Genomic DNA, 26,858 nt, shown 5'->3' with positions numbered 1-26,858 from the left:
TTTGGTAATTTCTTCATTTTTGAATTTGAATAAAATGCTCAAAATTATTTTTAAAAATTATTCTAGAAAATAGATGGCAGTGTAATAACACGAATTTCGATTTTCATAAGTTACAGTCACAATAGAATGTAACAAATAAAATGTTCCAAAAATAACACGTTTATGTGTGGTCAGAATGATAATTGGGACTAATGCTGATGATTGTAGTTTTTTTTTGTTGCCAAAAGCAGGCCGACTCGATTATTTTGATACAGTTCAGGAATAGAATCGAAAACTAATTAAGGTGATTGTTCATTTAATTTCGAATCATCAATAATTTGTTCAAACTATCTATGATTGCAATTGAATAGAATTCTTTAATGTTCATGAAATTCTTTAACAATAAAACGTTTGTTATCAAATACAATGGATAAAACGACCGAAGTTATCGAAGCTGATGAAGAATCATTGTCTCAAATAAAACGAAAGCCAATCAAATTGGCTAGTCAGGTCGTTGTCAGCAAGCCTGTATCATCATCGAATCGAAATTCATTTTCCCGACATAATTATGATGGACATAGCCGGTATTCTGAACCTGATGATGACGATGAAGTAGATTCAGATGATCGTGAATTGGATGCCATTCTCAATGATCACGATGATGATTCTCTTGATGATGATATCGATATCAGACGCCAACAGCGACGCCGGCGTCCTTCGATTGAAAATGATCATTACCGATCTGATGAAGAAGATTTAGAACCAAAACGTAGACGGACAACTAGCTTATCAAACAATACTGATACTTATAATAATCATCAACATCATGGAATATCTGAAAAGTATAATAGTCGTTTTCATCACGATCGCTCTAATCGAACACCATCAGTCGATCATAACATTAGACATCGTTCAGCTTCGGTCGATAAATATGATCGTTATGACGATGATCAAAATTATTCTTATCATCATCGAAGAAAAAAAGACCGTAGCAGATCCAAATCAAATGATCGAAATTATCGTTCTAAAAGTATGGATCAAAATGATCGATATAAAGACATTGATTCTAAGTCCAGATTGCCAACAGATTCGAAACAATCAACATCAGCAATTGTTTCAAAAAAAGAATATGAAACAAAGTTATTGAGTGGTGATAAAGAATATCATAATAAAATTGCCGATCTTCGCAATGCTTTGAAAGAAATAAGCCGCCCGGACCAACGTAAATGGGTTTATGCCATTGACGATGCAAATCCTGTACCATTAAAAATAGAAAATGATCCTCGATGGATTTATTCAGAAAAAATTTCCGAAGCTGATGTGAAAAAATTAATAAGTCAAAGATCACTTGAATTAACTGGAGAAAATAAAGTGATTGCGAAAAAATTTTCAGCTTATAAAATAGTCGATGCCGAAGTTGATAAAGTTGATATTAATGATACTGATGTAGAGAAGCCGGTCCTTGCCATCGGTCCAAAACAAAATGAACCTAAATTGAAGTTATCAAAATCGACAAACGGAAAAAATCAGAAATTAAAAGCCAAAAAACAAAATCAAGATCCCGAATCTCAATTCTTCACTTTGAATTTGAGAGACGAAAAAGAAGAGGAAGAAGAATTTGATGGTATTGATTATGAATCTTTGTCGAAAAAATTGGCACAAAAAGATGCCGCGGCTCTTCGTCGAGCAATGGCTGAAAAATGGAAAAAGATTGTAGACGATGAAGAACGAGCAGTCGCTTTGGCTGCTCAAAAAGAACGTGAAAAATTGAATCAAAAAACTGCGACAGTACCAAAATCAAAGGATATTAAACCAGTAAACAGTGTTAAAGACAAAGAAAAAGAAGTTCAGGAAAAAGAAAAAGAAAAGCTTACTGAATTGGAAGTGAAAACTTTTGCTGGCGAAAGCCTTGTTGATAAAGTGACATCGATTCGAGAACAAGCAAAACGTGAATTGGAAGAACTTGAACAGCTGATGCGTCAAAGAGCAATTTTGATGGCTAAATTAAATTCCGAAAAATTCGAAGAAGGTGATGATGCCGAAATGATAAATATTGATCTCAAGATAAAATCTCATTCTAAAGATAAAAAATATGTTGGTGAGGATTCTTTACTTATTGAAAGTTCGAATCCTATATCTAATATAAGTAATAACAAAGATAGCCATACTGATAAAGATGAAAAATCCATTGATAACAATCCTAAGGAAAATAAATCCGATGGAGACAGTGATGAAAATGATGGACACCGCAAATCCAAACATAAAAAACATAAGAAGCATAAGAAAAAATCATCTTCGCATTCACGACGCAAACATCATCATCGTAGTCGTTCAAAAGAATCGTATGACGAAAAAGATGGTCCCAAAATTTCACATGATCGTTATGAACGCGACCATCGACGAAGGGATCCTGATTATCGGTATGATTATGATGACAAAAATGACAATAGATATCGTTATGAAGATCCTCGTTATGTTCGTACCGAGCATCAACATAATCGTAATAGACGAGATTATTATGAAGAACGTTCATCATCATACCGTGATCGTTATCGTGATGATCAACGTCATCATCGTGATGATATCGACTCTTTTCACCATCGTTCTACAAGAGAAGGTCATGGTGAAACTCACCGCGATTATTATCGGGATGATCATTATCGAGATGATAGGGATGGTAACGTCGAGGATTACAAATATCGATCAACCAGAGATTATCGAGAAAAAGAAGAGTCTAGTCGCAACAATTTAAGGGATTCATATCGGCATCGTTCAATTGATCGAAATCGATCATCAGACTATTACGGTTCCAAATCTAATCGCGATCCCCATTTGCCGACATCATCTCGATCTAATCGCGATCATTTTCCTCAAAATAGCAATGGTCGAAAACGTTCTTCGATATCAAGATTCGATCGAGCCAAAGATCGAAGTTCGTCATCATCAGAGGACGGAGCTGATGATATCGATATCAAAGATTTAGACGATGAAGACAATGAAGAGAAAGAAATTGAACGTCGTAGAAGGCAGCGACAAGAACTCTTAAAAAAATTACAATCGACCAAAACAAGTTCTTTAGATGAAACATCAAATGAACGGACCAATTTTTCGAACACAGTCGTTGGCGGTGATGATTCCACGTCCATGACTTGTAAATCTGACGTGAAGATTCAAGGCCCAACTACATTCGAATCTATATTAAAAAATAATACACAACATCAGAATGAAGATAAAAAAGAATTACCACCAAAAGCAAAGCGTAAGCAATTTGACATGTTTGCCGATGAAAAAGATGAATTTGAAGATCCTGTTGCACGATTACATCAATTCGGACACATAGATGACAATACATCAGCAAATCAACATTCTCGAAATCATCAAAACAGCCAATCACATTTGATTGACAATTGGGATGATTCAGAAGGATATTATCGTAAGTCATTAAATTTCTTCTTGCCAAACCTTCTATAATGTTTTGATCATAGGTATAAGAATTGGTGAAATGTTGGAAAATCGTTATTCCGTTTATGGGTTCACTGGGCAAGGTGTCTTTTCTAACGTTGTTCGTGCACGTGATAAAAACAAAGATCAACAGGATGTTGCTATTAAAATTATTCGAAACAACGAAGTAATGTGAGTATTTCATATCTTTCCATTTTAAATTTCTTTCGGCTAATTTTTCGATTTATTTCTCTTAGGCATAAAACTGGTTTGAAGGAATTGGAAATGTTGAAATGTTTGAATGCAGCTGATCCAGATGATAAATATCATTGTCTTAGGTTATATTCATCATTTTATCACCGACAGCATTTATGTCTTGTGTTTGAACCATTAGCCATGAATTTACGAGAAGTACTGAAAAAATATGGCAAAGATGTTGGTCTTCATATCGATGCCGTACGGTCTTATGCTCACCAATTATTTTTAGCTTTGCGGTTATTGAAGAAGACATCTATCTTGCATGCCGATATAAAACCAGACAATATCTTGGTCAATAATAAAAAAACTGTTCTAAAACTTTGTGATTTCGGTTCAGCATCATATCTCCGAGACAGTGAAATAGCACCATATTTGGTTAGCAGATTTTATCGAGCACCAGAAATCAGTAAGTATCTTCCTTTTTAAATTTCGGTTATCATCGAAAAGATTTTCCAACTTTTGTCGTGATGGTTGGAAAATCCTTTCGATTATTCGAAGCCAATCTTATATATAGGCCATCATCTTTTCAAATTTGAAAACGGTGGAACTCTAACATCGATCCATGCAATTTGCACATACATATTTTGTTTACACTGAAAAACGGTAAAAGTTCGGGTTTGAATTTACAATTTTAAAATTTGATCCATTAGATTTATTTTTATTCCATTTGAGATTGATTCTTTTCCCATATGCAGATTAATATTGGAATTGCGATTGGAGTGTTCGAAATCATATCTTATAGGAAATGTCATCATCATTTGATGTAGTGTAATAGCCGATTGAAATTAATTATTTAAATTTGTTTTTCATTTCTATTGCCCGTAGAATAAATCTCATCGGAATCTCTAATTCAGACAACGATTCAAAATAACCTAACTTTTATATCGTTTTTTCACATGCCTCAAATTTGATCGATCGATTTTCCAGCCTGTTTTCATTTTTAAAGATAATAATTTAATTTTACTTCTAAAACATCACTTATTAACTGAATGATTTTTTGTTCTATTCCTTTTTTTAGTTCTTGGCTTACAATATGATCATGCTATCGATATGTGGTCGGTCGGATGTACTTTATTTGAATTATACACTGGTAAAATTATGTTTTCTGGCAAAAGTAATAACCAAATGCTGAAGTATTTTATGGATTTACGAGGAAAATTTTCGCATCGTATGATTCGAAAAGCATCGTTCCGTGATCAACATTTTGATTCTGATTACAATTTTCTCTATCAAGATATTGATCGAGTTACTGAAAAGGTGAAAATAGTTACCATAACGAATATACAAGCTAGCCGTGATCTTCAATCCGAATTAATGGCTGGTCAACAATTAAGCGAACCATTGTTCCGCAAAGTTGGCCAACTAAAAGATCTGTTGGACAAGATTTGTGTCCTTGATCCTACACGTCGTTTGACTCCATCACAGGCTTTAATGCATCCTTTCATATCGGAAAAATTGTAATTGTTTCAATACCATATTAAGCTAGGCGTTTCATTATATCTTTTTTAATTTATATTTCTTTACTTCGCGTTCTATGTACAAAATGAAAAGGGTTTTGAATTAGTTCACTCACATCGACCTCATCATTTGTTTAATTTTATTTAAAATATTTTTCAGAGTTTCTTGATAAATCTTTTGGAAATAAAACAATGAATTTTCTTTTTTATATTGCTTAATTATTTTTCTATTAAAGTTTGGTAATATGTTGGTTATTTTGAATGTCTTCGGTTGTCTTGTTTTGATGATGATGATTCTGATGATGATAATCGACGTCTTCGAAGTGGGGATTTTTGATGACCATCATCGTTTATTGTTGTTTTGGATGTCGGTTCTGCTGATTCTGTCCATCCATCCATAAATGGTATGGTTGAATCACGATCCGTTGATGAAGCTGGATTAACCAACGATCGGGTTCGTATCGATCCGCTGTCCATCTCCATTCTCTTGTCCTGTCGTTGTGGGTTTTTTCTGGGCAAGAAAATCAAATCCGTGTATTGTGATTTTGTTGAATCGAATTGTAAATTTTGATTGAAACATCCGCTAACCGTATTGATCAAATAGGATCCATCATTAGTTTGTATGAATGTATCGCTCGATGCTGATGGTGTTGCTCCGTCCGGCAGCTGTAAATGATTGGTTAAACGTTTGATCGCTTCGAATCGTTCAGTTTCTGCTTTCGCCACACGGTTCATTATTTTGTCCAAATTATCATCCAAATGCTTAAGTCGAGCGAAAATATCCATTTGACCATATTTATAAGATTCGATCACATTACGTAGATTGGGTGTACGAGCCAGCTGTTTGAATTGACTTTTTGCCACCTGAAATCGAACCAACGAAATGAATGCATGACTTATGTTTTCAAGAACACGAGATTTATAATGATCACCCGTTTGTTGAGTGAAGAAGGAAGTCAATTTCTGATACGAATCAATATCGTGATGACAATTCCATGCACGCTGTATAACACGAGCAGCAGCATCTACTTTACGTCGACGTTGTCGGCTTTGTTCAACTTGTTCCAATTTCAATGCCAAACCCGCACCGATTATGCCAGCCGGTAAAGCAAACATACAAAATCCGAAAAGAATGAATATCGCCGAGATAGTTTTTCCGCGCCATGATATCGGAACTTTATCACCATATCCGACGGTAGTCATCGTTACAATCTAAATCGTAGGCAGATATTATTCATATACTTAACCTGGAACCTAAAATCAATTACTTACACTCCACCAGACAGCTTCAGCCATTGAATCTAACATATCATTACTTTGATGTTCAACCAAAAAACCCAAATAGGCTAACAATGAAAAAATGATGATTTCCATGTAAAAAATGATCATCAATTGTTCACGTTGATCATAAAGAACAGATAAAAATATTTTCCATGGCCGTAATTGACGTTCAGTAATCATAATCTGTACCACCTGAAAGAAACGATGAAATCCTCGAAAAGCACGAAACGCAAATACTTCGTGACCTTCATGTGGATAAACCATAACCCATGCAGACAGGATGATTACAGTCAAATCTAAAAGATGTGCCGGCGATTTGACAAAATTCCATTTTCCACGCAAGCCACAATATTTAGGCCTACATTCAGAAGACCACAGTCGAAGCATATATTCAATAGAAAACCAAATGACCACAATTTTTTCCAGGTGATCCAACACTTTCCACTTGCCTCCCATTTCATCAAGATATGGTGAATCGACTTGTGGAAATATCGAAACGATTAAGCATGACATAACCAAAATGAATGCAAGTACATGGTAGATGGTGGCCCATAATGTTGATGGTTTTTTAAAAAATTCATACACCTGATATTTGAACAAAAGTCGTTTTGATCGTTCCATCTTATCAAATCGTTGTGATATATCTTTTGTTCGTTCCATTTGATCATCAAACGAACCTTCGGTTGCAAATGAATCCTTTCGACGGCGTAATTTACGCATCATTTGCACATCGTGCAATATCTGAGATAAATGTTTCTTTTCTTGTACTGTGCTTCCTCGTGGACTGATATTTACCACCACAGATTGCCCGTTATCTTCCGTAGTACCTGATTGTTGATTTGAAAGCAATGATGGTGGTATTGACAATTGAGCTGTACGTGGAAAGGATTCCTCTCCATCGACACATTTTGTATCAGGAGTATCAACTTTATGGGCAGTGTTTTCTTGTTTCGGTTCGGTTGCTGAATCTTCTGCGTTGGCTTCGACATTTGGCGATTCAGAATTACCTGGAGGAGCGTTAGTCTGATCCGGAGATTGATTAGTTGTAAGTGGTGAATCGATCAATTCTGTAGTCCGTACAGCGTTCAATAAAACCGGCTCTGATGTGATGTTTTGCTTAGGTTGATATAACATTCTTGAATCAATAGATTTCAACTCACGCTCAACAGATTTCGACATTATTTGAAGTTTTTTTTTCTAGATTCCAACGATGAAGCGTTTTTTACAATCTTTTCTCGATGACAGTAGAAAATATTAATCGATCAGTGCTGAATCTTAATGATTGTAAATTAACCGAAATGACAATCTTTTGTTCGTGTCTGATTTAATGATCAATCAATGAATAAAAATTGAACAAAACTGGATACCATTTTCAAGGACTTGTTGCTTGTTTAGTTCTATTCGAAAAAAAAATTGACATACATTGATCCGATATTCATATGTTTGATATTTTGATAATTTGATAGCATTTTTGTAAGTAAATCTATTGTTGAACACATTTATTTCTACTTTTTTATTTGATTTTTATTCATATTTTTTTCCCTAATATCGGTTCACATTGCGGGAATTCGATATTCAATCTGGAAAAATCGGTCGACGAGAAAAAATACTCTACATTTTTAAATAATGCCCGAAATCTGATAGTGGAAATTATCCCTTTTTTCATTGACGTCATCGGAAATGTAAAATTTCTCTTCATGAAATCCGGTTTGAATTTACATTGAATTTTCATTGTTGAGAATTATTTTTTGAATTAAATTATCATCCGTTCATATAGAACGTATTGCAAAGAAAAAATGATGCCTGCATGCAGCAAAATTATTTGTTTCAGTAAACATTTAAATTCGTTCAAAATTTAGAATTCTTATCATTTAGAATTGATAAATTAACTTTTTACTGACCATCATGTATATACGAAACGCCAAGGTATTGTTTTGTTTGATTGAATGAGTTTAATTATTTAATAATATTTTCTTTAATAGCCTGATGATCTAATAAACATGCAACATTGTAATCTGCTTTGTTTGCCAGAAAATTATCAGATGAAATACTATTTTTATCATGGTCTTTCTTGGCCACAATTATCCTATGTTGCTGAAGATGATCAAGGTCGTATCGTTGGCTATGTTTTGGCAAAAATGGAAGAAGAATCCGATATTGCACATGGCCATATTACATCATTGGCTGTGAAACGAACAAATCGTCGTCTTGGTTTGGCACAAAAATTGATGGATCAAGCATCAAGAGCAATGGTTGAATGTTTCAATGCTCGTTATGTATCATTACATGTACGTAAAAGTAATCGTGCTGCGTTGCATTTGTATCAAAATACACTGAAATTTGAAATAAGTGAAGTGGAACCCAAATATTATGCCGATGGTGAAGATGCTTTTGCAATGAAACGTGACCTAGTCGAATTCGCACGTCAAAATGGTATCAAACCAAGTGATCCGACATTTTTCGATATCAAAAAATCTGATAAAAAAAGTAACAATAATCATCATAGCGAATGAATTTTTTGAAATTTTAAATATACAAAGATTTTGGTATCATTTTATTACTGAAATATCAATTGCTTATTACATAAGAATAATAAAAAATTCTTTTATCAATACTTGTGTGTGTTTTGTTTGATTATTGCAAAAAAAAATCAATTTTGCATTAATATTTTTGTTTTTTCTTAAGAAAATTGTATTTAAAATTTGATTTATAGAAAAAAAATTAGAATCCTAGAATTGTTTATTGGTTTTGTTTCGTTTGAGAAAATTTTCGATGTTCAGCCATTAATTCATTCGATTAAATCATTTTTCACATAGACAAAAACAGCTTATTGATTTACCAATTGGCAAGACCAGGTTTATTCAATGTCATAAAATAAATCTGACAAGAACCACCTTTTGATGATGAAAAGAAAACCTATGAAATCGAATTAAAAACAATGGTTAATGGTTAATTTAATGTGTTTATCAATTCCTTAAATCAAACATTTTACCTTATCATTACGTTCGCAAAGAAATTTCAATTTTTGAGCTTTTTTATGCATAAAAACACCATCCAAATGTCCAGTTTCAACACCACGAATTTCAATCGCTTTGTTACCCCAGCCCATTATCTGGCCAGTACCAATATAGGCAACCGATGTTGGCATCTCACCCCATTGCAAATAGATATTTTTGCTTACTTTACCTATTTGTAATAAATGTATGAATGATGAAATGAAATTTACAAAGATTAAAAATAACACTTACCAAATGTATTTACATAGACACCTTCATCTATGATAATGAAATCAGGAAAAGAAAAGAAAAGAATTAAATGAAATATAACAAACATTAAAAAATGAAACATACTGTCATAACATAGCAACAATTGCATTCCTTTTGAATTTGGCAAAGTAATGATGGTGTGTGGAGTAATTGGTCCTTGGCTCTAAAATTAGATAAATCATCATCAACATTGAATGGTAATGATCAAAATGATCAAAATAAAAGACTTACATGATTTGGTATATAGATATCATAAACTGCTCCACTATCCAATTCGATTGCATGAAATCCTTCCAATGAACCATAAATGACTTTCAATCGAATACCTTCTTCGATAGTCATATCGACTAGTAATGGTTTATGGGCAAGATCCAGAAATGATTTGAATGACATAAATTTATGATAAGGTTTTGGTGCCCATGCATAGATTTCAATACTGTCTTTCAAGGCAATTACCAAAAATTTGATACGATCATATTTGACTATATTCACATTATTAATAGAATGAAAATATTTAAACAAAATAAATTAGTAAATAATTTTAAAAAATTAAAAAAAAAAATCAAATGCAAAAAAACAAACAAAACAAAACTTGGGAGAACAAAACTATATAATCTGAAAACTCATCACAAAAAAAACAACTAGCTAGTTGGATAAACAAAGAAAAAAAATATCATCTTCAACATAATCTTCGGAATCAAATCCGGAACCAACCATTTCCACTCCAAATTCGAAAAGTATTCTCCCAATCTTTTGATACATGTTGTGGTATCTGCCAACCAACTAATTATCATCATCGAGTTAAACATTTTGAAAAAACAAACGAACAAATTGTTAGTTTAAATTTCAGCTAACGTAAAATGATAAATTGGAACAGAAAATGGAAATGTGCAACCACAACAACACAACAGTAAAATAAAAAACTATAGAAAATAACCGAAAACTATTGCAACTAAAAAATTGTTTCGAAATTTACCAATTTTAAAATGAACAGCACCATCCAATTCACCAACATTGATCCAGCCATTCTTTTTCTCGATCTGCTATTAATAAATAGGAAGAAATTAATTGTCAACAAATACAGGAAAAAAATGAAACAGACTAACCTGATCAGTACGAATAATTTTACTTTTAAGCCACGACAAATGATAGACACGAACACGAGATTTTTTACCCGAAATGGTAACCAAAATATTTTGACCTTCTAACACTTCCATCTGTTGAAATCGTCTCCTCGATATAAGATGATACACTTTGCCTTGACCACTACGATCTAATAACATTAGACCATTTTCTGTACCAATCAAAAGATTAACACCCCAAAGGGCAGCGCAAAGCACTTCGGAATTAAAACGTTTTTTATATTTTCTGATTTCCGGAGTATCCGGTTGTACTGATGGTGAAACATTGACGTTTACTTGTGATTCTCGACGAGGTGATGGACTAGATACAGGTTCAAGGACCATATTGTTATTATTGTTGTTGTTGTTTGTACCGGCACCAAAACCGAACGTTAAAAATGAACGTTGTTTTTGTTGCATCTGTTGTGATAAAACAGATTGGCGTTGTAAATGTGATAAATCACCTGATCGATTTGAATCATCCTGAGGTAATAGATCCGGTATGACACCACTTTGTCGTGAGCTTTGGTTTGAAGATGATGATTCATTGCGATTCTGAAATTGAAAATAATCATAATCAAAAATAAGATTTCAATTGATAACAAATCAAAAAAGCTGGTTAAAAAGCCGATTAAGACAGCAATTAATTAAGTACGATGATTAAAAGCAACAAATAAATGATTAAGATCTTTTTTTATGATGGGTAAGGTCTTAAAACTATTGCAAAGCATAACTGATAGCCATTATGCAACAAACAGACATCTTGAGAAACATTCATCAAACCTGTACTTTGGTCTTCGGTTTCAAATCAAAAAATTTGGAACCCAATTTGGTTTTCTGTTGTTGCTGTTGCTTTGGCTCATGTTCAATAGTTGGTTTCTGGTTTTGTATCGGGGTCGATAACTCAGATTTTAAGATTACACCGTTGCCATTCGATTGTTGCTTATGGTGATCCAGGTTACATTTATCATCACTATTCTCATTCTCATTCACATCAACCACATCTCGACTATTTAGTAACGGAATTTTTGTTGGTGGTATTTTTCTAATATCTACATCTAATCTTGAACTAATTCGTCGATCTTTGATCATTTCTTTACTACTATGATTACTTGACTCAACAACTGAAAATCGTTTTTTCGGATCATCAAGCAAACCATTAGATCGTATATTTTCTTTTGAAATTTCATTACTACTATTTCGGTTATTATCCTTAATATTATTACTATAATTATTTTCATAAGAATTCAAATTATCACTACTAACATTATTTTTAGGTGAATGTTGTTCAGTTGAATTAGTTTCAATACTAACATTATTCATCATTTGTTTCTAATCGGTAAAAAAGAAGGGGTTAAAAATGTCATAAAAAATTGTCAAGATCAAATGTCAATACTATGAATGAATAGAGATGAAGATTGCTTACCTTTCTTAATACAAGTGTTTGATCATTAGATGAACTATCATCATCTTCTTGGGAACTATTTTTTGGCAATGGAGGCAATGGTTTTGATGGTGGATAACAATCACCCGGTGGTGGTGGAGGCAACGGTCTGTTTGGTGGTTGACTTGATGGTTGAATATTGCGAAGATTACTTGGTTCCGGTCTATAATGGAAAAAAGTTGAAATTAAAAAACAAAAACAAAAAAAAACCCGAAAACATACAAAGGACGCGGTGGATCGGACGCCAATAATGTTCCATCATTTCGACGAACCAAACCATTCGGACCAACATCATCCTCCTCGTCATCATCATCGTCGTCGTCATCATCATCATCCTCTTCATCCTCCGAACCTGAATTGACTATTATTGGACCTGAAGGTCGATTTGATGCGATCATTGGTTGCTTGAAATTTGATACAAAACCATTTTGTGGTGATCCGTTGCTATCTCTGCTAATCAATTTCTGTCCTTTTGGATGGCCATTATTATCATTACTATTGTTGACAGTTTTCTTGGCTTTTTGTCCATTTCTATTCACATTATTTCCAGAGTTTCCCATTTCGTTAAGTTGAGCAGCCAACACTTCAAGATCTTCTGGCTTTTGGAATTGAGCTTTGAAATAGCCAGAATTTCGGTTAGCTTGATTAGTAATGTGCGGATGTTGAGCATTTGATAGATTCGAAGATTGTAGCTGATGTTCAATATTTTTACCATTCACTTTTTTCTTATTATCATTTTCAACTGGTAATGGCGGCAAAGGCTTTGATGGAGGCATTTCAGGTGGCGGAACAGCTCGAGTAGGAGGTGCCGGTAAAGGTCGATTTGCCATATGTGATGAAATCGGTGGTGGGGGGTGATGAAATTTTTCGGGTGATTTATGAGAAGGTCCGGCTTGTTGTTGTTGAAGATGTGGAGGATGTCCATTTCGTCCCATATTTGGTGAGACAGGATTCTTTTCATTTTTTTTCAAGGTCGATTCTTGTTGATTTAAATGATCGCGCAAATCCATCATCATGGCAGGTGGTAGATTTGATTCTTCTTCGTCATCATCACTGGCTGCGTAACGGTCTTCGAAATCATTGCGTTTTAATTTCTTACATTTATCTATATGTTCTTTGATTTGATTTCGGACTTGCCGTTCGTTTGGTTGATCTCTAATAAATGAATTTTTTAGTAATTGGTCAGTAAATGGTCTTTTAGTGTAATCTTTGACCAAAACTGTTTCGATAAATTTTTGAAACTTTTGGGACCATTTTTTAGATTTCAATCGTGGCGGTGGATTTCTTGGTATCAAAAATAAAGCCCTCATTGGGTGTAAATCACAAAGTGCTAAAAATTGAAAAAAATCAATTAAATTTCAACAAACAATTTTTTCCCAGAATAAAACTTACGCGGAGTATTTTCAGCCATTTCGATGGCGGTAATACCGAGCGACCAAAGATCACTACGATTATCATAAGTAGCTTCGGGATTTTCATCACAAGCAATGACTTCAGGAGCCATCCAATATGGCGTACCGATGAATGTATTACGACGGCCAATTGTTCGATCCAATTGAGCACTGACACCAAAATCGACTAGTTTGACTTCAGCATCATCGGTAAGCAAAACATTCTGGCCTTTTATATCACGATGAATAATTTTGTTCTGATGTAAATGATTTAATCCTCTTAATATTTCACGACAAATATAGGAAATCCAATCCTCTTTTAATGAATGTCCTTTTGTTGATTTAACCAGATCGGTTACCGAACCTGCACCACAATATTCCATAACAAGCCATAATTTATCATCTTTAGCTTCAGGACTTTTATGAATAAAAGCTCCATAATAAGTGGCAATATTTCGATGATGAGAAAACTTTTTTTTATAAATTAAAATTTAGAAAAAAAAATTCATTATAAAACGAATCATCATCATCATCAATCAAAAAATAATAAGCAAAAACAATGAACAAAAACAATGCTTTATTTTTAATAATCAAAATGACTTACCTTTTTCAAAACATTTATCTCCAATTTGATTTCATCCTCTTCATCTTCAGTTACATCCATAATTTTGATGGCAGCCAATTGGCCTGTTTTTGTATGACGACCCTAATCACAAAAACAAAAACAATAAATAATTTTTATTCAATAAAATAGAAACAAAAACAAAAACTTGACAACTTACTTTATAAACTTGGCCATATGTACCGTTACCGACAACTTCGATTAGATCAAAAATACCGGCAGGATCCTAATGATTGTAATAAAAACAGAAAACAAACAAACAAAAACAAGGTTATTAACATCAATAAATACGGAAGAGTTGATAAACAAACAAAAAAAAATCAATCAATCAAACAAATTGAATGAATGAAATGGCAAAAAAATTTTCCGAATACATACTTTTAAGCTATTAAGATCGATGTCATCAAGACTACAATTGATTGATTGTGCCATAATTGATGAAGAAATTTAGTTTGAACGATTATCGTTTGTCTTTTTTTGTTTTGTTTTGTTTTTAAATCAAAAATTGAAAAAAAAATTATCCGATGATTAACATCCTATGTAAAGTATTTTCGTTTTGTTTTTTTTTTCTATTTAGAAAAACGATGGATTTTTTATCAATTAAAAAAAATATATAAGGCCCAAATAGACAAATAAACACAGTGTGTATTGTTTTCAATCACTCTCTCTCTCCTATTTCTGATTATTGAATGGCTTGTTTTTCTGATGAAAATTTTTTGTCCCACCACTATTTAGTCATATGATTAAATAATCCATCCAGCCAAAAAAAAAACAATCGTATGAATATTATAGGATCAATCAAATCAGTCAATTTTTTTTATATACGGATTATATATGGATTCTATTCATTTTTACATTTTTATTTTTATTTTTTTTTGGGCAATAATCGACGATAAAAAAAGAAAAACAATAAACAAATATTGATGTGATATGTTTATAATAATAATAATAATAACAAAATGATTTTATGGATTTGGATGGTGTTTTGATGTTTTTGTTTCGTTATAGTCAATGTTTTTCTTCTTTTTGATTAATTAAAGTTTGATGACAAAAAATTATTTATTTTGCATTTATTATAGAAAAACACTCACACAACACCAACCCACACCCACCAAACTGATGATAATAATGATAATGATAATGATGATGACGACGACAGAGAACCGACAACGACAAAAATAAAATTTAAAAAAAAACTAAAAATGAATGATTTTTGTTTTCACTATTATTATTATGGTAGAAATGGCCAATTAAGGACTACAAAAAAAAATGATGATGAAAAACGACAATAACAAATCATTTGTTGGTTGAATTTCAACAACAAACAAACAAAAAAAATTGTTGATCATTTAATCAAATGAATATTTTTGGCTATATTTTCACATTTGTAATGCAAAAAGGAAATTGATTTATAATACGAAAAAAAAGAAATAAAAAAAATCGAATGCGTATACATCACACAAACACACAGTGCAAAAAAAACCGAGGAAAGAGTCAATCTAATGATTGTAAATAATAATGATGATGATCTTCAATCGAAAATATCAAAAATCTCTAGTCAACAACAACAACACAAAACAAAACAAAACAAATCGATGATTTTGACTTGACTTGAAGAACCGGTCGATATAATAATCATCATCACTACTGGATATTATCTTGAGAAATTATTCACCGATACACACCACACATATATTTGTTATTTTTTTAAAAAAACAGCTCAATGGAATTAGATAACGATGATGATGGTGGTGAAAAAAAACCGCCACTACAAACCGTTTTTATTTTTGAAATGATCATAAATTTTTTTTTGGTGGATTTTTTTCTCGTTTGCTCAACACAGTTTTAACAACAAAAAAAATCCAATTTTCAATCAAGTTTATTTCTGTTTGATTTCATTCGATATTAAAAGGTAAATAAGGTATTTTGTTTGAATAGGAAATTCTCATTCATTTCATTTCATTTCATTCACAGGATAATCATGTATTGAAAAATATGTCAATATGTCTTTGATCACACACAAAAATCGATTATATTTGAGAAATTTTGCTTTTTTTCGGAGAAAAATTTCAACAGATTTCTTTTGTCTGTTAAATTATTATTCGATGATTGTCACATTTTTTTTTTTGATTTCACCCATTTACAAGAACATTCAATGGAGAACCACAAAACACTTTTGAGACACACTTGTGAAGAAGCGAAAAACAATGGCAACAACAAAAAAAAACCCAAGAATCTAGAATTTCTAGATTCTTAGGAACATGGAAAAATTTTCATTCGAAAAAATTATTTCAAAAATTAAAAAATTCGAATGTAAATATGAAATCATCATCATCACACACACGGACATAGGAGGAGTATGCGTTTTTTCCAATTTGGTCCGGGTATTGCTGCTGTTTTTTTTAATATTTCAAGAATTCGTTATTGTTTGATGAAAAAATATACACAAAACTGAAAAAAAACATCACACAAAGATAATGCAGGAAAACGACTCACACATTCTTATTACGACAACAACAACAACAAAATCATACAAATAGAAAGTGCATTTAACTTCATCATCAATCCGAAACGACATAAAAAGATTTCTTTCATTTTTTTTCATTTCTGATTCCACATATATGACAGACGATGACAAAAAAAAACAGTGTGTGTGTGTGTATGGGAGAAGCGGCAAACCCGATAAATAAAAAGTGGATAAATTTGCCAAAAGAAAAAAACTGGCTGGATCTACCACCACCAATGAAAAAAAAAACAGAAGAACAACGTAGCCAAAGAAGAGAAGAAAAAGCCAATGGAAATTTATTATTGTTGTTGTTGTTGTTGAAACGATATTGTTTAATTGTAGTAGTCGATAGAAATGATATCGAACCTTATTTATGGAAGTAGTATCGTGATAATCGTGATAATATTTGATGGAACATTACATTTAACAGAAAAGATTCATTCGCATTGCAGTCAATTCACATTCCAACAACAACAACAACAAAAAAATGATAATGTTCCAAACATAACAACAACAACAAAAAAAACGGGCACCATTCACCAATGTTAAAAAGGAGTGGATCAAGCCAATGATAGTCAGTATAAAAAAAAAGAGAGATACTGAAAAAAAAAGTTCAACAGCATATAACAAAAAAATTGTAAGGATCCATCATTTGAGAAATGTAGAGAGAGAAAAAAATATATAGGATTTAAATGAGGATATTTTCGAAACACGCATGCGTTGTCGCACCCGAATTTTTAAAAATTTATTTTAAAAATTTTTAACATTATCCAAAAACTTTATTAGGAGGTGAGGTTCCATAATAATAATCCATTCGGTTAGTTTAAATTGATTTTTTTGTTTTGTTGTTGAAAGAATCCAATCGATAAAAAAAACCTTGTTATCCAAACAATCCATCGATTGATTTTCATTGCTTTCATTTCAAGTTACATCCATCCATCCATCTTGTACACACTTGTTGATTTTGATGATTCACCGAAAAGAAAAATCATAATCATTATTCAAGAAAAAACTATACCTCCTACCTGTATAAAATTTCAAGGCAACAAAATAAAAAGAAACTGGATTTCATTTCAATCATCATCATTTAAAAAAAATAGCCATAACCGAATATCGAATGAACTGAAAACAACTAGATTTTTGTTTGTTTGTTTGTTTGGGGATATGACGCCCGATCACAACTAACCAACCAACCAATCAACTGCAGTCAACCATCATGCAGAAAAACAAAACAAAAAAACTATTCGGCGCCATATGACCAAATGAAGTTCATCCAATTTAAACACACACACATACACGCAAAAACACAAAAACCACATTTGAAAACTTGAAAAACAAATCTAACCAATGAAGATGATGGTGATGATGATGTAATGAGCTGAAAAATGAATGAATATACAAAAAAAAACCGACAAACTAACTATTCATGAACAAGTTCATTGATCTTCAAAGAAAAAAAAACAACATTTTCCGAAAGATTTTTTGAATTTATTCTTAATTCTGGATGAATGAAAATAAAAATGAAAATAATTATTCTTTTGAAAATCATCAACAAACACGCAAACATAAAATGATTAGTTTTTTTCTGACATTGAAAACACACACACAAAAACGTGTTTGAACACAAATGTAAAATATGTTGTTGTATCACATTAAATAATAATTAAAACAATGAAATGGAATGTTTTCGTTTGCTATTCGGCAATGAATAAGACGTAATTTGTTTTTTTGCAATTCAACATTTTAAATCGTAATTTGTTTGTTTTTCATAAAATTTCATTGTTTCAAATTCTTTAAATTCATAATTTTCATTTGTTGATTTTGGAAGATTTGAATTTTTCAATTTTTGAAAATATTGAATTCATTTGATTTGTCATTATTGTTGATTTTTTTTTTTGTTTGGGTAAAAACCGAAACATTTGTTTATTTTATCATTATTTTTTTCAAAATTATTTCATAATCATTTGCATTCAACCACAAATTCAAAAAAAAATCTAATAAACAAAGAAAAAGAGGGATTTTTTCGTTCCTTATTCAAGGATCGTATTTCATTCAATAGATATACTTTAACCAAGAATCACAGATCATCATTGCTTCTTATCACATACAAATGTAAATTTTATGAAGATTATTATTTTAAAAAAATAAAATATTTATTTTTACCATTTTGATTTCGGATTTTTTTGTTTTGTTTCTTTCACTCGAAGATAGACGAAATAAACAAAAAATTCAAAGAAGATACAAAATATATGGTGTGATGTTTGTTTATTTTTATTTTTGTTAAACAAAAATGGACATCAAAAACCAAATTGGAAAAATTTTGTTTTCCATTCGCTGAAAAAAAAACATTCGAATTTGATTTGAAAAATTTTTTAACGATGAATGAAAAGAGAAAAACAGATTCTTTATTTTTGTCTTACCCTGGAAATAATAATGTTCGATAAGTGAATGTCCATTCAAAGTGGACGAACGGAAAGAAAAATCCAAAGTTTTTTTCGAAATTTTAATAGCTATTTTTTTCCAAAGAAATTCAAAAATTCATCAAAGTTATTATCCTTGAACAGTTTGAAATTTTATTTTCTTTCTTTCCAATTTTTTAAATAATAATCATTGGAAAAAAATTTGAGAAAGGAAAGGAAATGGTCACACATAAACGCACACACTGTTTATAAGATACGAACTAAATTTTATTTTTATGACTTGAAATAAATTTTTTTGTTTTCAATTTAAATAAGACACAACGAGTTGATGATGATGATGACGACCAGATGACAAATGTGAATGGTTGATTTTGAAAAAAGCCCATTTGAAAAAAATAGGATTGGTATAATGATGATAGCCATTTTTGATGATGATGATGATGAATGAATGACAACTCCAAAAAAAAACAAATGTTTGAAGAGCTGAAATTTGTTTTCAATTAAGGTTTTTTTTCTTCGTTTGATTAAAAAGTAAGCGATGATGTTTTTTCATTTACCGAATCGAATTGAATAGTAACACAAACAGATGCTTTCAATATCTCAGTTTTCAGTTTTTTTTTAATTATAAACCTGAAAATTTTCTTATTGAGCTTATGGGATTGATTTAAATATAATTCATTAGGAATTGTAGCAAATGATTATTCAGGCAAGATCGACCGACATTTTTTTCAGATGTTCTTCTGGTAACATTGATGCAGATTCATTATCAAGAATCCAATATAGATCACCTTTTTTCGGTACAACCATACCAGCGGGAAGTAATTTACCATCAACAACAATATCCTAAATATTAATTCATTTTGAAAAAAAAGATAAACAGTGCATAAATAACGTTTGAATTTTTTTGTTTAAATAAATATTTTGTATATAAGAAAATCAAGTCCACCCAATTACCTTGACTATTTGAGCTTTAGCAGCTCCGGCAACAAAAAATACACAACATTTTGCATTGTTCAAAACGGGTAGTGTCATTGTAACACGATTTGGTGGAGGCTATTCTCATATGAATGAAATTTTTTTTTAAAAAAAAGGATTGCATTTGCATTATTATTGGTCGACGTTAGTCATTCAAATCTAAATAGATAGCTAACATAATGAATGTTTAATTTAGACCTACTTTTGGTGAATCGCCAACATATGCAATCCATCGTTTTGTTTCCTAAGAATTTTGTTTGAATTGAAAAATCAAATGAAATATCAAAAATAACAAACATGTCATACATCAATGTTTTTAACAAAGTGTGGATGCTAAACTTACTTTCAATAATGGATGATTAGGAAACAATGAACAAGTATGACCGTCTGGACCCATACCAAGAAGTAATAGATCAAAACGGGGAAAATCAATTTCAGATTTTCGTGAGAAAATTTGTTTCATTTTCGAAAGATAATCATTGGCTGCAGCCCATGAATCTAAACTTGGATCAATTGTGATGAATTGATTTAAACTAATTTCAGGTATTTTCGGTATAACAATCGAACGATAAGTACCAAATGTACTTTCTGGATCGTTAAACGAAACAAGACGTTCATCGCAGAAAAAGAAACGCCATTTTTTCCATTCAGTATCAATTAATGGAAAAACTTCGGCTAATATTGCAGGTAAACTACCACCGGAAAGACCAACAGTAAAATAATGTCCTTCATGTTCATCAAAAGCTTTTTGAATGATTTTACGAAATTCTTCTTTTGATTCTTGTAATGAATCACATTTTAAAACATTGATGATACTAGCCATTATGGATAGTAAAACGATGATAATGTTAAATTTTTTTTTGAGTAGAATTTGTTGTTCTGAACTTGAACAAAGTCCTTGAAAATAGTATGAAACGTATATCTTTAGAATAATTTCGGGTTATAATAAAACAACATTAATAAACAAAGACAGATCATTTTGACGACATACAAACGATCAATAAAAATATACGAAGACAACACACAAGTACATTATGCGCGTCTATTCTAACAAAACATTGATTTTACAGTAGCAATAGAATTTTCTTATTCAACAAAATTCTGTATACCAAATAATAATAACAAAAAACATGAATATTCCTATCCATGTTGCTACAGAAACATACAATGATATTGAGGAAAATCTTAATATTTTTCTTGAAAAAAATCATTGTTTTCTTGTACAGATGGAAAAAATGAAAATAGTTTAATCGATTTATTGTTTTCTTGTCATTGTTAAAATCTTTATGATTTTTTTTTAAATTGTTGATTGATTTTCTCCAGAACACCACGACAAAAACAGTGATGAAATGCGTAGTTTCAAAACACGAATTGTTACCGTATTATTCGTCTGTTCAATCATAACTGTTTCAATGTTATTCTATTTTATGCTCATTTTCGATGACAAAAAGGTATTTTATATCACTATTTTTAGCCATTTTCTTTTGAATTTTAAAATTTCATTTTATCCACACATGTCATTGTTATAAAGTTGGCAAACAATTTAATCAATACATCTCGATCTGTGATTGTTGTTGGATTTGCTGAACTTCGTAAAGAGAATCTAACATTATGTGAAACATATGAGAAAAAAGTTAAACTCAAAATTGACGCAAATGTTTGATGAGGATTCTGCTGCTGCTGGGCATCATATTGATAATGATGATGATGATGATGAAAAAAGTGTAAATGAGAATTACCTTGGAAATTTTTTTGAATCGTTGAAATCAGATTTGCAGCCTAAACAAGAAGATTCAAGTAATAATTCAGCATTAAATTTTAAGAATAAAGAATTGAAAAAAATCTGGTCGACTAGCCAAAAAATGGGTTCGTGCCCGGCAAATAATTCCGGAGAAAGCACCAGAATTGTCATTAGTAATTCAAGCATTACAACATTCCAAAATAATCAAAAGTGATGTCAGCCGAAAAGGTACTCAATTGAAGCTTTTATTAACGTTAGAAGGTGGCCAACAAGCATTGTTTAAACCTCGACGTTATCCACTTGATTACATCCCTGACGATATTTATGCTGGAGCAGATCGTCATAATGGAGAAATTGTTGCATTCCATTTGTCAAGAATTTTGAATCAGAGATATGCACCGATTGTTGCATCACGAATAATTAACGTAGCGAATGAAATCAAACCTGTCGCATCTCCATCATTATTGGCTACATTCGTGCCACAAACAACGAAATCAAATAAAACTCTTGAATGTTTTTACGGAGAATGTTATTATTGTAATGAATATGAACTTTTATGTCCAGATGAATCAACAGGAACACTTGAAGGTGCCATCATTCTAATGTTACCTAACCAATATCAATTACAAAAATTACGACATCCATGGCAACGAACCTATAAAAAAAATCTTAAAGCTCAATGGGAAATGGATTCACATTACTGTTTATCCGTGCTGAAATCAAATTCATTACGACCACGTGTGTTAGATTTTGTTGATACTGCCATTTTTGATTATCTAATCGGTAATGCTGATCGTCATCATTATGAAGTGTTTAAAGATGTTTCGAATAGTGCCCTTTTATTAATTGGTAAGTTATTGATTTGTCCTTTGATTGAATAATTCTAATTTTTTTGTAAATAGATAATGGAAAAAGTTTTGGCGATCCAGCACATGATGAAACGACTATCATTTTTCCATTACTACAATGTTGTGTGATTCGTAATCAAACTTATCAACATTTACGTCGATTTGCATTCGCAACCGATTCTAGTCGATTTAATTTATCTTCCATCATTCGACAATTACTTTCGAATGATCAATTATGGCCATTGCTCACCGAACGCCATCTACAGGCTTTGGATCGAAGATTAAGAATGATTATAGCCACAATTGAATTATGTTTCGATACATATCAACGAAATTATGTTCTCAAAAATTAATTAATTTATATATACTTTAATGGGCACTGTGTAACAATCATCGATCATCATCATAATTTATCTCAAGTTATTATAAAAAATAAGGACATTTACGATTTGGAACTTTACGTTTTGAATCCGGTACAGCATTGAATATTTTCGGTTCTTTTTGGTTCGATTGTTTGAATTCCAAAATTGCTGCCACATTAGCACAACGATAACAATAATTTGGTGCTGACCAAACTGTAATCAATTTGTTATCGAAATGAAATTTAAAACCTTCCTGAACCAGTTGATGAGCTCGACAAATTAGATTTAAGTTATTAATATGCATGAACTAATGGATATTTAACATGGATATTTAAAAAATAAAATAGATTTTTTGAACATTTTTTCCTTTTATCATTTTACCTCATGCGTAACTTTTGGGCCAAATAACCAACCTGCACCTCTTGGACTGATAGCAAATGTATCAACTTCTTCTGGATCAGACCAGACTAGATCACAGAATGGACCAGTACAGGGAATCTCCTGATTACGATCAATAGTTCGAATTTGGTCAATCATATTGATATCAGGTGATAGGCCACCATGGACACATAATACTTCATTATCAATTATCTAAGATGAGTGAATCAAATGAAAAATGAAACCAAACTTTTGTGAAAATAAACTTACCGCAGCAATATTCAGCAAATCAAATACATTGCAACAATATTTCCATGCATTTGAATTACCGTATTTGAGTAAACATTCATCATAGAATCCATAAATTTGTGTTATCTGTCGACTTTCATGATTACCACGAACTAATGTAATATGATCCGGATATTTGGCTTTCAATGTTAATAATCGAGTAAAAGTTTCGAGACTATAATGGCCACGATCAACAAAATCTCCCATGAAAATATAATTAGTTTCAGGAACATGACCACCAGTTTCAAATAATTTTTCCAGATCATAAAATTGTCCATGAATATCACCGCAAACAGTAACTGGACAGGAAACCGGCTGTACATTGGACTCTTCGATTAGGATATCAGAGACAATTTCACAAAGTTTCTATGATCGAATCAAAACAACAATCACGAATCAAATAAATGAGAAATGAAATGACAAAAAAAAACCTTTAGTTCATTTTCGGGCAAATATTTGCATTGTTTTGTAATCTCGATCCATTGATCCAAATCGGTTAATTGCATGGTGATAGGAGTGAACGATGATAGAATACAATGATATTAGAAAAAAAATAAGATAATAAAAATAATAAAAACAAATTAAATCAAATTAAAAGAAAAAACGCAATTCTCATCGCATTTGATTCATCAATCTTTTTTTTTGTGAAAAAATCTCATCGATTTTAATGTTTCGTGTAAGTTGTTCATATACTACGGATTTTAAAAAAATCATGTGTGAGCAGTTCAGTCTTTGTTAAATTCAACTGATCAAATTAGAAAAATAATTTTTTTTTTTTAATTTGACATAATAAAATGGCATCATCTTCTAATATGAAACAATTAACATCATCTATACCAAAATATGGTGAACGAAAAAATTGGATACCTCGTTGTGATGCTGATTACGGTGGTGGTGGTGCATATCCTGAAATTCATGTTGCACAATATCCATTGGATATGGGCCGAAAACCGTCCAAAAAAAGTAATGCATTGCCTGTTCAATATGATGCCGAAGGAAATATTAAATATGATGCTATATTACGTCAATCATCTGATCGAAATAAAATAATTTACAGTAAATTACAAGATTTACTTCCAAGTGAAGTTTTGAATCCCGAAGAGCTAGCAAAACCAGATGAAGAAGAGGTGCATAAAACAACTGAAGCTACTAAAGCCGCATTAGAAAAATTAATTAATAGTAAAATATCAGCTGCATTACCGGTACGACATGCCGAAAAAACTGAAGAAGCTCAGTACATTCGTTATACTCCATCACAACCGGGCGAAGGTCATAATTCTGGTGCTGAACAACGAATCATAAGAATTGTCGATGTTCAACGTGATCCACTCGAACCACCACGGTTTAAGATTAACAAAAAAATCCCTCAAGCTCCTCCATCACCACCACCACCTGTTATGCACAGTCCAACAAGAAAATTGACAGTTAAAGAACAGCAAGAATGGCGTATTCCACCTTGTATATCGAATTGGAAAAATGCACGTGGTTATACAATACCATTGGATAAACGTTTAGCTGCTGATGGTCGTGGGCTTCAACAGGTTCATATTAATGAAAATTTCGCCAAACTTTCCGAAGCATTGTATATAGCTGATCGAACTGCTCGAGAAGCCGTTGAATCACGTTCACAAATGGAACGAAAAATGGCACAGAAAGAAAAAGAAAAGAAAGAAGAAAGTCTTAGACAATTGGCTCAAAAAGCTCGAGAGGAACGAGCCGGTATTCGATCAACAGCTCCTGGTGATAGTAGTGATGACGATGATGAAGTGAAAGAAAGAAATCAAATTCGACAGGAACGACAAAAAGAACGACAACGTGAAAAGAATTTGATGCGTGCTGCACCAGAACGACGATCAAAATTAGAACGTCAACGTGAACGTGATATAAGTGAACAAGTCGCTTTAGGAATGGCTAATCCACGAATGAATGCTAACGAAGTTCAATTTGATCAACGATTATTTAATCAGGCCAAAGGTCTGGGCACTGGATTTGGTGATGATGAAGATTATAGTGTTTATGATAAACCATGGCGATCAGCACAAGCAATGTCACAGAATATTTATAGGCCAACAAAAAAGAATGATAATGAAGTATATGGTGATGAATTAGAACAATTATCAAAAAATCGATTTGTTCCTGATAAAGAATTTTCCGGTGCTGATCGTTCGACTAAACGTGATGGACCAATACAATTCGAGAAACAACCAGAAGATGATGATCCATTTGGTTTGGATAAATTTTTAACCGAAGTCAAAAAAGCAAGTAAACGACCTGAAGCATCATCGGCTACATATGAAAATAGAAGTTCTTATAAAAAACGAAAAGATTAAATGATCATCAACGAAAATTATCATTAATTATCATTTAATGCATGGTAAAAATATTCATTCATCCATAAGCAAAAATCATATTATGTACATGTATCGATTTCATTTTTTTGTTTATCTAATAATAATTTTTTACCATAATATAATAAATTATCTTGCCATTTTTGTTGTCGTGATTCTTTGGTTCCTTCCAGTAACTTTGGCGCAAGTAATAATCGAGCATTTTCATGCCATGAATTCATATCTTTCGGCAATGGTATATCTGCCAAATTTATGTTCACATTTGAATTACTTGATGATTGACCAGTTTTCTTGCCTGCCGATCGATTACTAATAAAATTTTTTGGTTTGAATGGATCATAATTGATTTCATCGATTTTATTCATCAGTTTTATTTGTTCTTCAACTGGTAAGAATAATTTACTAGATGTTGTTTCTGTTTTTGATTCACCAATTTGTTCCTTGATTGTTTTCTTTAGTTTTTCCGATGCATGTTTATTCGTATCGAATGATGATGTCAACGATCTATTTGAACTACTATGCAAAGATGATTTACCATGTGAAGATGATCGTTTGAATCTGGCGATCTTGATCGCCGATGATAATGTGATGATGATGAGGATGATGAGGAAAAATATCGTTTCGAAGATTTGCCCGGGCCATTTTCATAATTAAGATTTCGAAGAAAACAAAAATTGAATTTTTTTTCAGAATAAAAAAAAATTCACAAATGAATGTGACTATAAAAACAGC

At 31.8% G+C, this 26,858-nt stretch overlaps 9 protein-coding genes across 25 annotated transcripts; 4 read left to right on the top strand and 5 right to left on the bottom strand.

Annotated features, from left to right (window-relative positions):
* Positions 1–215: 215 nt before the first annotated feature.
* Positions 216–5,344, top strand: LOC113797461 (uncharacterized). Of its 7 annotated transcripts, XR_012847224.1 has the most exons (6): positions 232–3,412; positions 3,465–3,612; positions 3,678–4,084; positions 4,193–4,281; positions 4,374–4,441; positions 4,504–4,665. XR_012847224.1 is itself a non-coding variant. In XM_027347837.2 (5 exons), the coding sequence occupies exons 2-5, from the start codon at positions 406–408 to the stop codon at positions 5,137–5,139; spliced, it is 4,005 nt and encodes a 1,334-aa protein (XP_027203638.2). In that variant the 5' UTR covers positions 216–283; positions 351–405; the 3' UTR covers positions 5,140–5,344. The 7 variants fall into 7 exon arrangements, 4 of the variants coding, with proteins under 4 accessions (XP_027203638.2, XP_075680770.1, XP_075680771.1 ...); XM_027347837.2 differs by lacking the exons at positions 4,193–4,281; positions 4,374–4,441; positions 4,504–4,665 and adding an exon at positions 4,697–5,344 and having other exon boundaries at positions 216–283; positions 351–3,412; XR_012847225.1 differs by having other exon boundaries at positions 4,177–4,281; positions 4,374–4,666.
* Positions 5,259–7,742, bottom strand: LOC113797463 (potassium voltage-gated channel subfamily KQT member 3-like). Of its 2 annotated transcripts, XM_027347840.2 has the most exons (3): positions 6,408–7,742; positions 5,724–6,347; positions 5,433–5,646 (listed from the first exon to the last, which is right to left on the bottom strand). In XM_027347840.2, exons 1-3 carry the CDS (start codon positions 7,593–7,595, stop codon positions 5,575–5,577), a joined length of 1,884 nt encoding a protein of 627 aa, XP_027203641.1. In that variant the 5' UTR covers positions 7,596–7,742; the 3' UTR covers positions 5,433–5,574. The 2 variants fall into 2 exon arrangements, with proteins under 2 accessions (XP_027203640.1, XP_027203641.1); XM_027347839.2 differs by having other exon boundaries at positions 5,259–6,347; positions 6,408–7,741.
* A 442-nt stretch (positions 7,743–8,184) lies between these two features.
* On the top strand, positions 8,185–9,028 carry vnc (GNAT family N-acetyltransferase vnc). Its single transcript, XM_027347874.2, has 2 exons — positions 8,185–8,342; positions 8,399–9,028. The coding sequence occupies exons 1-2, from the start codon at positions 8,322–8,324 to the stop codon at positions 8,927–8,929; spliced, it is 552 nt and encodes a 183-aa protein (XP_027203675.1). The 5' UTR covers positions 8,185–8,321; the 3' UTR covers positions 8,930–9,028.
* Positions 8,941–16,846, bottom strand: msn (serine/threonine-protein kinase msn). 10 transcript variants are annotated; one of them, XM_075824659.1, is made up of 16 exons: positions 14,639–16,846; positions 14,421–14,486; positions 14,243–14,344; positions 13,640–14,108; positions 12,470–13,577; positions 12,230–12,410; positions 12,070–12,135; positions 11,593–12,015; positions 10,789–11,358; positions 10,659–10,725; positions 10,397–10,465; positions 9,914–10,164; positions 9,767–9,845; positions 9,665–9,691; positions 9,409–9,602; positions 8,941–9,332 (listed from the first exon to the last, which is right to left on the bottom strand). In XM_075824659.1, the coding sequence occupies exons 1-16, from the start codon at positions 14,690–14,692 to the stop codon at positions 9,252–9,254; spliced, it is 3,807 nt and encodes a 1,268-aa protein (XP_075680774.1). In that variant the 5' UTR covers positions 14,693–16,846; the 3' UTR covers positions 8,941–9,251. The 10 variants fall into 10 exon arrangements, with proteins under 10 accessions (XP_075680774.1, XP_075680772.1, XP_075680773.1 ...); XM_075824657.1 differs by having other exon boundaries at positions 11,587–12,015; positions 14,639–16,845; XM_075824658.1 differs by having other exon boundaries at positions 10,659–10,722; positions 11,587–12,015; positions 14,639–16,845.
* Positions 16,847–19,431: 2,585 nt separating this feature from the next.
* Pgls (6-phosphogluconolactonase) lies at positions 19,432–21,145 on the bottom strand. Its single transcript, XM_027347826.2, has 4 exons — positions 20,505–21,145; positions 20,364–20,405; positions 20,141–20,239; positions 19,432–20,029 (listed from the first exon to the last, which is right to left on the bottom strand). The coding sequence occupies exons 1-4, from the start codon at positions 20,982–20,984 to the stop codon at positions 19,889–19,891; spliced, it is 762 nt and encodes a 253-aa protein (XP_027203627.2). The 5' UTR covers positions 20,985–21,145; the 3' UTR covers positions 19,432–19,888.
* A 119-nt stretch (positions 21,146–21,264) lies between these two features.
* Positions 21,265–23,471, top strand: LOC113797448 (glycosaminoglycan xylosylkinase). Its single transcript, XM_027347821.2, is given in 5 exon segments — positions 21,265–21,612; positions 21,693–21,803; positions 21,805–22,011; positions 22,013–22,751; positions 22,805–23,471. Coding segments are annotated over 5 exon segments (1,458 nt in total). The 5' UTR covers positions 21,265–21,510; the 3' UTR covers positions 23,104–23,471.
* On the bottom strand, positions 23,100–24,433 carry PpV (Protein phosphatase V). The gene is made up of 4 exons (XM_027347824.2): positions 24,210–24,433; positions 23,761–24,144; positions 23,494–23,703; positions 23,100–23,419 (listed from the first exon to the last, which is right to left on the bottom strand). The coding sequence occupies exons 1-4, from the start codon at positions 24,282–24,284 to the stop codon at positions 23,174–23,176; spliced, it is 915 nt and encodes a 304-aa protein (XP_027203625.1). The 5' UTR covers positions 24,285–24,433; the 3' UTR covers positions 23,100–23,173.
* Positions 24,434–24,482: 49 nt separating this feature from the next.
* On the top strand, positions 24,483–26,281 carry Bx42 (Puff-specific protein Bx42). The gene has a single exon (XM_075824664.1). It carries the CDS (start codon positions 24,573–24,575, stop codon positions 26,106–26,108), a length of 1,536 nt encoding a protein of 511 aa, XP_075680779.1. The 5' UTR covers positions 24,483–24,572; the 3' UTR covers positions 26,109–26,281.
* Positions 26,126–26,823, bottom strand: LOC113797453 (uncharacterized; the record flags this gene model as incomplete). The annotated part of the gene is given in 2 exon segments (XM_027347827.2): positions 26,126–26,674; positions 26,677–26,823. Coding segments are annotated over 2 exon segments (633 nt in total), but the record flags the coding sequence as incomplete, so codon positions are not given.
* Positions 26,824–26,858: the final 35 nt, after the last annotated feature.

Source organism: Dermatophagoides pteronyssinus, unplaced genomic scaffold (assembly GCF_027571235.1).
Source record: "Dermatophagoides pteronyssinus isolate colony J.1.1.1.1 unplaced genomic scaffold, Derpt_VIB-CSIC_2022.12 sq0002, whole genome shotgun sequence".
Lineage (NCBI taxonomy): Eukaryota > Metazoa > Arthropoda > Arachnida > Sarcoptiformes > Pyroglyphidae > Dermatophagoides > Dermatophagoides pteronyssinus.
This window is presented reverse-complemented; position numbering and strand designations above follow the sequence as displayed.